Genomic DNA, 14,624 nt, shown 5'->3' on the forward strand with positions numbered 1-14,624 from the left:
AAGCCAATGTTGAATGAAACAGATGAATCAGAATTGGTTTGTAAAAATGCTGCAACTTCAGTGGTGTGGCACTGGTTTGGCTTGCGTCCGTCAGATACACAACAAAGCACTATTTTTGGTAGAGCATGCTAGCGGGCCGTCGTTATTACCGTGTTGTTTGGAAAATACGGCACACTTAAAATCAATCCTTCGATTTTTCTGAAAGTCGACAGTGCCCCTTATAATCCTGTGCCTTATGTATGAATTCTGGTTGTGTTTACTGACCTCAAAACGATTTTATGTCATACACGGTGCTTGAAAATCTTTCAAATGTTTTAATACGACTTTGCTAAGCTGCGAAGCTGCACCGCCTGATGGATTGTCGGAGCATTACGGCTATCGTAGGCAGGCGCCTTGCGGAGTGATACGTACTGTGCTTCAACATAATATTACCGTATTGTGTGTATAACCTCTTTTTAAGCTTTGTGGATATTATATCAGAATCAGAATACTTTATTGATCCCTGGGGGAAATTATTTTTTTGTTACAGTGCTCCATTATAAACCAACATAAACCAACATTAACAAGACAGACAATACGCTAACTAAGAATAGTACAATATATACATATATCTATATATACATAAGTCACTCATTAATAAATAGCTGGAAAAGAAACATGTGTAGTTGTAGCAGTAACCAGTGTGTTAGGTGGATGCGTTGTACAGGGAGATGACCACAGGCAGGAAAGATTTCCTGTGTCGTTCAGTGGTGCTTTTTGGTACTCTCAGTCTCTCACTGAACGTGCTCCTGTGACTGACCAGCATGTCATGGAGTGGGTGGGAGGTGTTATCCAACATTGTCTTTATCTTGGACAGCATCCGCCTCTCCGACACCACCTTGAGGGAGTCCAGCTCCATCCCCACAACATTACTGGCCTTACGGATTAGGTTATTGAGTCTGTTGGCATCTGCTACCCTCAGCCTGCTCCCCCAGCATGCAACAGCATAGAGGATCGCACTGGCCACAACAGACTCATAGAAAATCCTGAGCATTTTCTGGCAGATGTTGAAGGACCTCAGTTGCCTCAAAAAATAGAGACGACTCTGGCCCTTCCTGTAAAGTGCTGTGGTGTTTTTAGCCCAGTCCAGTTTATTGTCAATGTGTACTCCAAGGTATTCCAAGGTGGTTATGCTGAGGATATGTCGGCCAATTTCTGGAAATGCCTTTTGGTTAAACTGTCAGCAAGGAATTTGCATTTGCACTGTTAAATTTTTATATAACTTTAATGCAAATAAACAGCTGCTTGTTTAAGTGAAAATACATTGATGTTTTGGGGTTTTTTTTTTTTTTTTTTTTTTTTTTTTTTTTTTTTTTGCAGTAATAAAGTTATGGAGTTGTAAAATATTTTGTCTAGTGTCAGTTATATCGTCAGTTATATTGTTATCCCAAATTTTCAAATGTATATCGTGATAAATATTTTTGGTCATATCGCCCTGCTCTAATGGAGGCTGTTTAAGGTTGGGAGCCACCCAGTCTCAAGTGTACTGACAAGCCAGCGCAGCCATTACTATAGAAACCAATAAAGATGCTTTTAGACTGTACACTGTCCCACTGTATTAACTAGTTTATCTAATAATTACAAGGTGTTTGTATAAGGTATATGTGCAGTTAATTCACTGTACATTTTAACAGCAGTTGTAGCTCTAGTTGTTCAGTTTCTTACTCTCCTTAGAAACATCTGAACTTTCTTTCCTGTTAAAAACAAAAGGTATAGATTCAGATAAATTCATTCATGCCCTAAAATGTAGCAACTCTTGTTGATGCTTAAAACACCTAAAGAAAAATACTGCATCAGTACTTCTTTAGACATGTAATATTCTCTGAGATTAAAGGGTTATATTTCAGAGGAAAAAATATTCTTAGATATGTCAAGGAATCATATCTCTTGACTTTGGAAGGTTTAATTAACCTTATCAAAGCAGTACATACTAGACAGATAATATTTATTTATTTGAAATAAAGCAGGTGTTTCTTTTTCTAAATAAAAGGACAGCTCATCACCCCTCTACTCCAAAACTTAGATTTACCAGTTCTTGCACTAATAAATTGTGCGGAAATAATCATTGTATGCAGGTTTAAGTATACACATTTATAAGATAGTTTTACGTGTAGTCAGATTGCTTTGTACTTGTGTGTATATTGACTCACGTCCTTGTGACTCCTCAAACTGAATTCATTAAAGTACAATGGCAAAATTTGATTACTATGTCTGTTCATTGCAGACATAGTAGACACAGTCTCATGTATGACAAAGGTAATCCAACCTTGCAAACTTAAGAGATGTACTACTATGAGGAAAAAGGTTATTGTTTAGAGTTCATCTCTGTTAGATTGGCAAACCTTAAGTGGTTTCAGTCTATTTACAGTTCGAACACCTTCAGTAGCTTAATATGTCTTTCTCTGTCAGGTCTTATTATAAATCAGATCCCCCTTGTAGCTAAATTTTCTATTTGTACCAGATAAGTAATTTAAACCTATACACAGTGTGTGAATCAATGTGGTGTCAAGTGGTGTTTGACAAATTATTACCACAGGGGGAAAAAAAAGATGTGATGAGGCAATATAAGCATTAGATTGAGAGTTTTTTAACATAATAATTCCTCTTACTCATAAAACAGCATTAATGAAAGGCATAGACAACTTAATATGTGATTGCTGCCAGAGACATTTTTAGTTTTCTAGCCAGGGGCAGTTGAGTGTGTGACTCCACTCCGGTCTCAGCTGTGTCTCTGATTGTCCTTTCTGTCCTCACATGAATGGACGATGACAGTGGAGACACAGCAAGGCGCCGCCGGCTGAACCATTTATTTTGAATTAGTTGACACACCGTTGGCTGCGAAAGACCGAGTGACATCAGCAGAACCCATCGCCATGAGAGCCCACCATGGCAACAGTTGCTGTGACGGCCATACAACAGGACTTTTTAAGTCTCTGGTGGGTGGAAATAACCTCACCCAAACCAGATTCCTCCAGGAAGCTGTATCTCCCAGATTTGCAACCTCAGTCCAGGTGTCACGGTAAACTCACTTTGACTCATCCTAATAAGAAAAACCTTTTGAAACGGCTTCATTAATAATAGTCCTGTCCCACTGCGTAGCCCAGGAAGGCACTCCAGCAATCCAGTGCATCAAGTACAAAACCTTGGATCTGGCTCATTTAAATGGAATTGAGCCTTCAATAACGTTAATTATACCTTTGATATTTCAACCAAGTGAATACAACACAACTTTTCCATATAAAATGCAAAGATGATTGTACTATATGTTGTCAGCAATAAACCTGAGGGCAGAATGCTAAATAGTATCCAAAGAAAGTGCAAACTTTAAGTTTTCACACGGGTTTTCCAATAAATGTTTAGCATTTTCATGCACAGTGCCCCATTTTCAAAGGTTTAGAAGTAATTGAACAAACTGCCAATTTTAAACATCAGGATTGTTTAAAATACTTAAAATCAAAATCAAAATCAATCACCAACTGAAGTCTACAACCTATGGTCCTCACTAAATGTTGGGCTTCTTCCCTTGAGATACTTTGCTTTACTGCAGCCACTATCACCTGCTGCTTGTTTGAGGTTCTCTGTGCATTCAGTTTTGCCTTCAGTGACTGCAGCTTAAAACCTTTAAGCTTTAATACCTTTCTTTAACTGGTGGCTTTTCCCCCCCTCTGCAAGTAGACTGTTGTTTAACAGACCACAGCATTAAAGCACTTTACAAAGCTGCATCCCTATTAAGGTCACAAATGTACCGGAAACAATTACCCAAACCACACCACCAGTGAGTGGTTGGTACATACACTTGTCTGCGTGTGTGTAAATGTGTGCTACTTCTTCCAAGCAGGTATGCATATAAACCTTTCTTGCACAAAGGAAAATAATTGTATATGGAAAGAAATGTGGCATTGACCAGCGGAAAAGACAGAAATGAAGAGGCAAAGAGAGCGGCTGATGGGCCCCTCACTGCCATTTCCTTAAATAGAGTTGTGGGCTTCTCCAGTCCAGTCCTGGCAGAGCAGAGGCTCACATTCCCAGCATAGCTGCGGCTGCCACATTCAGAGCCTCCCCAACACTGTAGTGCTACGTACACATCTACAGGTAGACTAAAAAATCACTTGCCCTGCTTTCAGCCGCCAGCCTGCTTCCTCCAGACCTATATCCACTTAATACATGTTGGGAAAGACTTGAGAGGAAGTGTGAATGGAGGGGGGGTTGGAGTAAAGGATGGCAAGGAATTGTCTCCCATTCATACAGCAGCCGTTCTATTTCCAAATTTCCCCCACTGCTGGGGACAGAAATCGTCACAAACTAGTCTTTACCAAAATAATTGTCCGAATAAAGAATAAATTGAACTTGTAATGAGGTCGAGGAGCACCTTACAGTCCTGCCACCACTTGGTTTTCTTTACTTGGCACTCTTTTTAATTGAGGGTCAGCGTGACTGTGAAATAATGTCAGACAATGTGAGCTTTGCTCTTCTCTGATTAAGCCGATGAAGCAGGATGTCTGCATCTGAAGTAATCACAATGATGTTTTTCCTTTTTCCGAAGAAAGGAGTCACAGCGCACACATGCCCACACAGACACATGCACAAACGCAAACACACACCAACAGTCAGGCAGGTGCTTCCCGCTTTAAGCACATACATGCATACTCACATCAGCTACTGTTTAAAACATTAAGCAGTATAAATAAATAAGCACCAGAGAGGAAAAGACATACTTTACACTTACTGCACTCCAGTGCTAGTGAATACACACACAGAGACTCGCACACAATGTGCTATGTGATAACCAGATGAGAGCAGTGCTTTGTATTATGTTCTATAATTTGACCAGGTGTCCTGGCTGTGTCAATTTAAGACTGCTACAAAGATGATGCTCTTCCTGCTCTATTGTGAGTTACAGGAACCTGTCACAGCTTCTTTCTCTGATTGTTGAAGCACATTGGAGGGAGAGAATAATCTTTCATTCAGGAATAGTGACTTGTGTGATCTGAAGACAGGAGCTCTAAGTATTTCTTGTGGTCTGTTTTCTAGAGTTAGCCTGTGTAATTATTGTTATTGTTTTTATTAGTCTTATGTTTTTTTAGGGAAAATTTAATTTAGAATTTTTTATTTTTGTTAGTTTTTTTTTAATCCTTTAGTATGCATTTGTCATCATTTCATCACCAGTCTTTATTTGTAAATGGAAAAAAATCTGCTTTTTTTTTCTTACATCAATTTAAATATAGTGTGTAATCACTGCTTTTTACAGTGTTAGACCATCTATTCACTTGTGGATTGCAGACGTAATGCAGAATGCCCAAGCTGACAGTAACCAACACTCCTGTGGTGTCTGATTGATGGAAACCAGGCTGCATGTTAACATGGAGCGGATGCATGTCAGTCATGTGTTTTTGTTTTTGTTTTTTTGGGGGGTTTTTTGTTTGTTTGTTTGTTTGTTTGTTTGTTTTTTTTGTAAAGCAGTTTATTGTTCAAATACCCAGATCAGGAGTAGTGAGAGCGGTGTGAATCACCTGCCGACTGGTTTCCTGACAGTTTGACTGCCTGTTTCCTCTCATTGAGCCTTACGTGTCAGGTGCAGCAATTATTTAGTCCCCAAATCACAGCTGAAACTGAGAGGAGACTGAGTGTTCTCTATCATGGCTCCTAAGCTTTGGAATAATCTTCCTCTTCACATTAGGCAATCAACATCAGTGCTGGTTTTTAAATCCAGATTGAAAACGCATTTTTATTCACTGGCTTTTGACTCAGTGGTTAACTGACTTGTATTTACTTTTATTTTATTGTTTTTGCTATGTTTAATATTTTATCGTATTTATTAATCTTATGGTATCTATTATGTTTCTATTGTTCAGCACTTTTGTCAGCCTTGTGTGTTTTTAAAGTGCTATATAAATAAATGATGATGATGATATTTAGACGGACAGGGATAGATCTTCTCTCTCTGCTCTCTTCTTCCTCAGTTTCAGCAGTGGACTTGTTAGGTTTCAGTTCTGAAGTTGAACCATAAGTGATTATCCTGAACCATGGCATCAGTCTGTGTGCTGTCATGTGCAGCTTTATCCATATACACCAGCCTTTCAGTGGTAGTTTGGCCGCAAAAAGTTCACCATATCATTAGTTTTAAAAGCTGGAAGATGTTTATTCCTACTGTTGATTAAAATCTGTAATACATCATGAATGTGGGCTGTGAGGCTTTCCTTTTGGGTTATGAAAGCCATTGTGGGTACTGCAGTAAGAGGGTGCCTCATCTGATGCCCTTATTAATATATATATGTCAGTAGGTCAGGCTAACCCCTGGCTTATCCCTAGTTCTAGCTTTTTTTTAAAATTTGCACTCAGTTCTTTTGTTTCTCTCGCTCCTTTGATCATATATCAGGGATAGACCTGTTTTGTTTTTGTTTTTTTGTTTGTTTGTTTTAAAAGCCAAAATGTATTTTTAGTTACCATGATTTCATATGTATGCAACAGGCAAATGTCATCCTCCAATTTGTAAAAGTGGAAGTGAGCGTCTGCTGTAGTTCGTCTGTCATTTTTAGATGTGTTCTATAATTTGCTGATTTTTGTGAGACTCGTGGCCTAAAACAAACATAAAATTTTTAATTGCATCACCCATCATTTCTGCCATGTTTCAAACATTCTCACATGATGCTCGCTGGTGAATTACTCTGTGTGAACAAAGTGTATCTTGCGCAGACTTTCCAAAAATTCTTCTTGAAAGATTTCTTGCTTTTAGCTTGAACGTCACTGACGTGTCAGGATGTTCTTTGTGTAGTCTCCTTGTCTGTTGTGGTACAGCACTTGGCATGATGTTTATCACAGTTACCAGGTTGGGTAGCTTGGTGCTCTATTTGTCACCCTCTTCCTTTTCTTTCCCCGTGTCCTGTCTGGATTTGGGATTTGGGAGCTTGCCTGCTCTTTTTGTCACAACATGCGCTCTCTCTCATGCAGTTCACTTTGCTTTATTTGCATTAATTTTAGGTGAGCAATATTGCCGGGGCATCAATGATACAATTTAGAAATATAATAGCGGGAGTCAGTTCTATAATTTAAAAGAAAATAAATGCATACAGTACTGTGTTCATGTCTTGAGCCAATTCTTTGTATTTTGCTTCCAAGGAGCATTTTTTGTGTGTGTGTGTGTGTGTGTGTGTGTGTGTGTGTGTGTGTGTGTGTGTGTGTGTGTGTGTGTGTGTGTGTGTGTGTGTGTGTGTGTGTGTGTGTGTGTTCATATCATTGTGGGGACCAAAAATTGGAAGTTTATTATACTTGTGGGAACCAACAGCCCTTATTGGGACCAAAATCCCAGTCCCCACGAGTCTGAAGGCATTTTTGAGACTCAAAATCTGGTTTTACTGTCAGGGTTACAATTGGGCTATGGTTAGGTTGTACTTGTTAATAGACATACTCTGTCATTATTTTAAGATTGAGAATAATTTCTTTTTAATTGAATTTCATACATATTTTTGTGCTTCACTGAAAGTATACAGTGACACAGTACTTTAATGTGTTTGTATATTTTTGTAGACAGTTGGTATTTCAAAAATCCCATTGTTTATGCTTGTATGTGCTTTGGTGCTGAAGCACGGTGAAGTGTCATAGTTATGATTTTGTCATGTCATGTACAGTAGTGGTAGTGCTGACCATATCTTATGTAGGTCTTTTGTGTAAATGACTGGACATGGTGATATTGCGAGTGACTAGAAAGTGGAAGCTTTGGTGTGAGTAGGGCTCGGTCTGCATGTCTGTTTGTAAGAGAGGGAACTCAGATCCATTAGAAATTGCTGCATTCTTTAGCAGCAAGCCCTGTGGTATGCCAGCACATTCCCCACTGCTGAGCTGGAGAATCCACCCGGAAAGCAGGAGCAGGAACTTTTCCTCAATACCCCCCACCCCTTACTTCCAATATCTACTACTCAGCCTTTCTTAACATCATTCTCCGTAAGTAACTCCCACTAGATCCTTTCTCAAGACTGCGTTTTATACAGATTATTTCCCTGGACACGGAAATTTTTGTGAATCCATATGTGTTGTTTTCTGTCCAGGATTTAATTTTTTCATGTGTCTGTGGTTTAAAAGGTTACTCTAGGACTTTTCACTCAAACATTTCTGTCTCCTCCCATCTTTTGTCTCTTCCATTGTTTCGTTTTTAGCCCTCTTGGTAGGTCCTTTCCTAGCTAAGTCCTGTTCTTTTTATTGTTGGTAAGCTCTCTCTTGTTTGCTGTCCTCTTGGTTGGTTAAGGAAACATGACGAACAAGACTACGTGTTGGATCAACAGCAGCTATAGCAAGCTGCCAGAAATGGGACAAAGTGAACCAGTCTTGTGTTTGTTTTGCTAACAGGAGAAGCACAGGATGGAGGTTTAGAGGCCAAACTCGCACATAAAGTCTTTAACAATGTGAGGCTTGTAGGATTTTTCTTAAACTAGATGCATTCCCTAGCCTAGTTGTTTACACATCAGCTGTATCTGTGTTATCATTCCATCCTAAATGTAATCCTAATTTTAATTTAAAACCTCAGACTCTTTTTATTACAGAAATCATCAGACACCCACCAACTCATACACAATGTTCTTTTCCTCCCTTTCCTCACCGTTAATGCACAAATACAAAGCTGGTGTCATTGTAAGGATGATTGGGATTTTGTGTCCCTTTACTAACCACTAATATAGGCTTATCTGTTGTGCTAGCTGCCTCGTTGTGGCTTTGTATGTTGTTGACCCATCTATATTTAGAATGAGTGGAATCATGTGCCTTCACGTGTGTGTGTGTGTGTGTGTGTGTGTGTGTGTGTGTGTGTGTGTGTGTGTGTGTGTGTGTGTGTGTGTGTGTGTGTGTGTGTGTGTGTGTGTGTGTGTGTGTGTGTGTGTGTGTGTGTGTGTGTGTGTGTGTGTGTGTGTGTGCTCATTGGGGGGTGTTTGCACATAACCAATGTGTAACAAATGAGCTAAATCAATCACATTGTTTCCATCACTGTTGCCTGTGTCTTGTGATTAAAGCTTGTTGTGAAGAGGACACACTGTGTCCAGCCCAGGGTCAGAGTTAAACTCCCCTTTCCAGGAGAGCCAGTTTTATTGGTATTAATTGAGCTGACTTCCTGTAGTTGTTGTTGCTATCCTGGCTGTTTGAAGTGTTATTTTCTTCTCTTTTAGAGCAGAAAAACTGTGCATCTCAAAGTAATGAGCCAATACTACCTTCCTATTTGTCAGTGATTAGAATCCTGTAGTGAACTACTCAGTCACTGGGCTGAAACTTGTAGTGCAGATGTTCAGTTTTATACCTTTAATTTGGACAAACTGAAACGAAGCTATGTTAGCAGCATAATGCGGTTGTTTCTGTCCTGGATGCAGTTTTCCGCTTTACCATTTATCTCGTCCATTTGTGCGATAAAAATAAATGCCCATATCCATTCTCTAGACTGTCGCTATTTTCCTTCTCTGACACGCAAACTAAAATCAGCTGATTGTAGTGCAAGTGCAAGAACTGATAAGCGGGATTGATAGGCAGGCAGACTAACAATTCCAAGGAATTGGACTACTGGGAATCAGTTTTCTACAAGAACTGGTTCTTAATTCCCATCCCTATTGAATAGGCTGACATGCATTTATCTAAAGAAGAAACTAATACATTTTGAGTGGAATAAGTGGTTAATTAATTAATTTGATTAATTATTAACAAATAAATGTCATGTTTCATTGGTTAAACTGTGCAACTTAAATAGACTGAAATCTCTCTAAAAGGCCAGTCTGTATTTAAAATGTCTACAAGAGACTGCTCTGCTTTTCCACAAAGATTTTTTTTTCTTGTGTTACTGTGGGGTTTTCCAGGGCTGTGGCTGTGTTGAGAAACATGTTCATGTCTTATTTTGTGAAAAGGGGCTTTACGTTTCTGAAGTGGATACATTTACTCACAGAATTGGAGTTGAACAGTCTTCTCAGAACAAGAGAGAACTTGTTGCATTCAGATTTGTGCTGTAGCTGGACAGTGTCGTATTGATAGACTTTGCTGAGGGAGATGTTTGGGGAAAAAATGAGTCACACCCCTTACTCCAAACTGCTTTATTTTTTATGCTGGTTCCAGCCTTTCGATTTGCTGGTTATTGTTCGTTTACCATTCTTTAAATATGGTGGAACAGCCACATTAAGACAGCCAAATGTCTTCATGTTCCGCCATATTTAAAAAACACTAGCAGGATCACCAAGAACTTCACGTACTATATTGTGAATGGGAACAACTTCTTTGTGGCATAATTACTAACGATTTTTATGCAATAACAATAATGTGATTGCAGGCTAACAAATAAAAACTGGTGTTGCGTATGTAGACAGTGATCTTGTTACAGTGATCTCCTGTTTTTCCTTTCTGTGTATCTGTTGTACCTCCTGTGCCAGCACAGTGGCTGTGTTGTGGGAGAAAGGTGGGCAGTTTGATATGAGGTTGACAGTGGAGAAATTATACTATGAAGCAGGGCTGTGTTGAAAGCAGCACCTTTGTCTTGTTGCCAGAGAGGGTGTCAGAGGGCAGTGCCAGGGCAGGGATGGCACACAGAGTTCACATTGTTCACATCTGGGAAATGCTGTGTCAGCCTCTCTCCCTCTGAGCTTTCCCTGTGTGTTTGTGTCTGACTTTCTTTTTCAGCATTTCTTCGCAATGATTCATCATGCCCACGACTGTGCCTACTAGTATAGGAGCAAAGCTAACATACCTATGTCTCATTTAAAATGACACAATGCGCTTCTATCACTTTGTTTTGTGTTGTTTTTATTGGTTGTCTCATTCTGATTGTCTTACGCCTCTCACATTTTTATTTTGGCTCCACACACACACACACACACACACACACACACACACACACACACACACACACACACACACACACACACACACACACACACACACACACACACACAGTAGGTTGTTATTCATGTAGCTCCCTTGCATCTATTTACAGAAACAGGTGTTTGAGGTGTGTTTGTAGAGGTGAAGAAGTTCGTCATAGTTCCAGTGAAGCTCTCAGTGACTCTATAATGACTCATGTGGTGAGAGAGCGTGGATTCACTGTGGGAGGAACTGACCTCTTGACCTTTTAACCTTGGAGTAATTGCCCAGTAAGCTTGAAGTGGGATCCTGATTTCATGGTGTTAAGTTTTCCAAGCTTTGCTCAGTGTTTGTCTCCTTTAGCCATGGAACGAACACACACACACACACACACACACACACACACACACACACACACACACACACACACACACACACACACACACACACACCAAGCTTCTGGCTAGTGAATCGATCCGACAGTATGTATGTGTTAGTGGCATCCATTCATTGCTGACGTAAAACTTATTCTAGGTGTAGTCATCTGCATTGGAAGCGGGTTCATATAGTTATATCAACATTCTTCCAAACATTTGAATGATGTAAAAGCTTCTTTATATACAGATGTTTTTCAGTGTTTTCTTTTGTTTTGTCTTTATATTGTAGTTTGTGGGAGAACAGGAAGCTTTTTGTGTTGTGAAGGGATGCGTGGTAAAAGAAGCATGTACATCATTTTTAATCTCAAACAAAATTACTCTAACAATGTAGTATTTTTGATTTGTCTTTGACATTTTTGTTTGACACATTTTACTTGCTGGTGGTTAGTATTGCTTAGTCAGGCCTTGTTATGGACTCGTTATGTAAATTTGGATGGTTCTCTTAGTCTGCCCGAGTCAGTTCAAATATTTGACAAAAGATTACATTTATGTAATAATTACTTTTTTAAGCTAGCTATGCACCACTACTTCTGTAAGTTTAACCAAAGTATTCAGAATTTCTGCTTTACATCTTAATGTTTTCCAGTCATTTGGATATAACTGAGTTTTAATCATGGAACAATTCCTGTTCCCAGATGGAGTAAGGCTTGTCTCATTCATAGGAATGAAAAATTACATCATCCTTGGAGCAGAGTGGAGTAACTCCAAGGCTCCCTTCACACACCTCACTCTCATTCCTTCCATCTATCCCCCCACCCCATCCCAAGTTTCTCCCTCCCTCTTACCCTACCTCCTCCCCCTTAGCTGTCTTACTCTAAGTGTAGGCTGTCTGTTTCTAGACAGTTTGGTCTGGTGCAGTATTTATTTCCATTCATGGCATTCATTCACATTAGCTGATCTCCTTACTAAAGGCATCTGAAACCCAAATCACTAAATCAAGCACTTGTGAGTGAGTGGGGCCAGCTTTGCTCACAGATGCAAAGAGAGAGTGTGGGTGGGGTTGGTCTGATGAGTGGAACAGAAAAATCTGAAGCGTCATTCATTTTTGATAGATTAGAATACTGATGGTGATCTACCAAAACATTAGGTAATTCACACACAGCAGTTCTCCTGCTGTTGAAAACATTGTATAAATTTTTAGAATAAAGAGTGATAGTGCACTCGGCTTCAAAACTTGAAAGGACGTATAGTAGTGGTGCAATGGATCACGGTTGATCCGTAATCCGAACCGATCCCACTCCACGGTTCGGCATGCACGTGATCTGAAGATTCGAAAAAGAAGGGAGAAAAAAGTATGTGTATGGTGGGTCTGTCAAGCAATAGTTATGGCCAGCGCTAGCGGTCCAAGTGGAGGAGCAGAGGAGTTTGTGGTATTTAAGCAGGCCTTTGCTGCCCAATCCGACCGGGCTAAAGCTATTACAAAAGCTATTGGGGTGTTTAGCTGCAGACAGGAGGCCGTATTCCGTTGTGCAAAACAAGGGGTTTAAACTATGATGAACGTGCTTGAGCCATGCTATGATATCCCGTTCGCGTCCACTTTAGTGGCAAGATTGTTCCAAGCATGTATGAGCAGGAAAAGATTTAAGTTGTGGCTGAACTGTCCCAGGCATCTTCTGTTGCCCTAACTACTACAAATGGGTGGACCTCCAGGGCAACGGAAAGCTACGTGACCGTGACAGCTCATTATATCACAGCAGAGTGCGATATAATGAGCGGTATGTATTATTGTAGGGTCTACCTTACAATATAAAGCGCCTTGATGCGACTGTTGTTGTGATTTGGCGCTTTATAAATAAAATTGAATTGAATTGAGTGGTAGATACAAAGACTGTACTGCCCTATATTGTACCATAATTTGTTTTTAATAATTGCGTGGAATGAGTCTTGAGTTGAATGTTTTTAACAGGCAAAAAATACTTCAATAAGTAAATGTTACATTTTTTTCTTTTTTTTTCTTTTTTTTGCTGATCCAAAAATTGATCCGATCCGTGACTTAAAACCGTGATCCAATCCGAACCGTGAGATTTTTGATCCGTTGCACCACTAACGTATAGGGTGGCCGGTATAGGAGAATATGGAAAAGAAAGAGCACTGGCTTACCTACATTTATTACATGACAAAAAGACCAACACACTAGGGCTGGGCGATATGGCCTAAAATATATATCACGATATAATTTGAAGCATGTGCGGTAACGATATATATCACGATATATTCTTTTCTTCTGTATAACGTATTTTCCACACTATATGGCACACTTAAAATCCTTTAATTTTCTCAAAAATTGAGAGTGTGCCTTATGTATGAATTCTGGTTGTGCTTACTGACCTCGAACCGATTTCTGCGTGCAGAAATCTGTTAAAAAATGTTTTAGTACAACTTTGGTAAGCTGCTCTGCTTGCTTGATGGATTGTCAGAGCATTACGGCTGCCGTAGTGAAAAGCGTCTGAGTAATCTGGGTCCAAAACTCCGTCCAATTCAGGTCCCAAAGTCAAACGAAGAGTTAAAAACGGTCTAAATTCTTTCATCTTTAATTAAGTCATCAGCGTTGCTGCTTTATCGGGTGTAACAATTAAGTTTTACATCCATGCATCCATGAAAACAGAATTTATTAAATTTAACGGAGTTAGAAGTAAACAGGAAGTTAGCTCGCTAGTTTACACCTAATCATTTCATACCATGTTCTGACTGAGAGATTTTTGAAACTAATTAAAACGTACAGCTCTGCTACCACTTCCAACATAAATGAAGACAGAAAACTAAACAGCAGTGGCGTTTGTAGGGTTACTGAAGTTGGACTACCTGGTATATAATGTTGTGCTACGTGATTGCTAGCGACACAGCTATGTTAGCATAACATTAGCACAGTGAAGCTGGAGGATGAACGGCAACTTTTTTTCCACTCGATAAAAGTTAACGTGAGGGATTCTGGTGGTTAGGGACAAATGCAATCGCATAGCAGGATGCTATACACGGGCCAAGCTTCAGTCAGGAGAACAACTGAGATTATTCATCCACAATACAAGGTTAGTTATTAATATACTGCAACAACATGGGAATAGAGCAGCTGCGAGAGAATTCAACATTAATGAATCAATGTTACGGAAGTTGTTCTGTGTATATTTTTCTATGTTCCTGTTTCTAGTAGTTTTGATATGCTGCTGGTTGTTACTATTTTGTTAAATTATGACAGTATATTATGATGGTGATTATGCCCTCTGGCACTGGAGTCTCACCTGGGTTTTATGTTTTGATTGTCGTTTGTCTTAAACTACACTGATGTTGTCTTATTACGGAAACATGTCTGTCTTTTAGCCTTTTTTTGTAATTGAA

At 39.5% G+C, this 14,624-nt stretch overlaps 1 protein-coding gene across 3 annotated transcripts in view; it reads left to right on the top strand.

The window, feature by feature from the left end:
• samd4a (sterile alpha motif domain containing 4A) overlaps positions 1-14,624 on the top strand; it is a 61,719-nt gene that overhangs the window by 12,991 nt on the left and 34,104 nt on the right. The window contains exon 1 of one of the 3 annotated variants that reach the window (XM_035913735.2): positions 2,273-3,058. The exons of the other annotated variants lie outside the window; for them this stretch is intronic. Within the exon in view, the coding sequence (XP_035769628.2) occupies positions 2,926-3,058 (133 nt within the window). The 5' untranslated portion in view covers positions 2,273-2,925. Of the gene's footprint in view, positions 1-2,272; positions 3,059-14,624 lie in introns of those variants that run through there. 3 annotated transcript variants of the gene reach the window in all.

The sequence above is a fragment of the Neolamprologus brichardi genome, chromosome 1 (genome assembly GCF_056152115.1).
Source record: "Neolamprologus brichardi isolate AB-2024 chromosome 1, ASM5615211v1, whole genome shotgun sequence".
NCBI lineage: Eukaryota > Metazoa > Chordata > Actinopteri > Cichliformes > Cichlidae > Neolamprologus > Neolamprologus brichardi.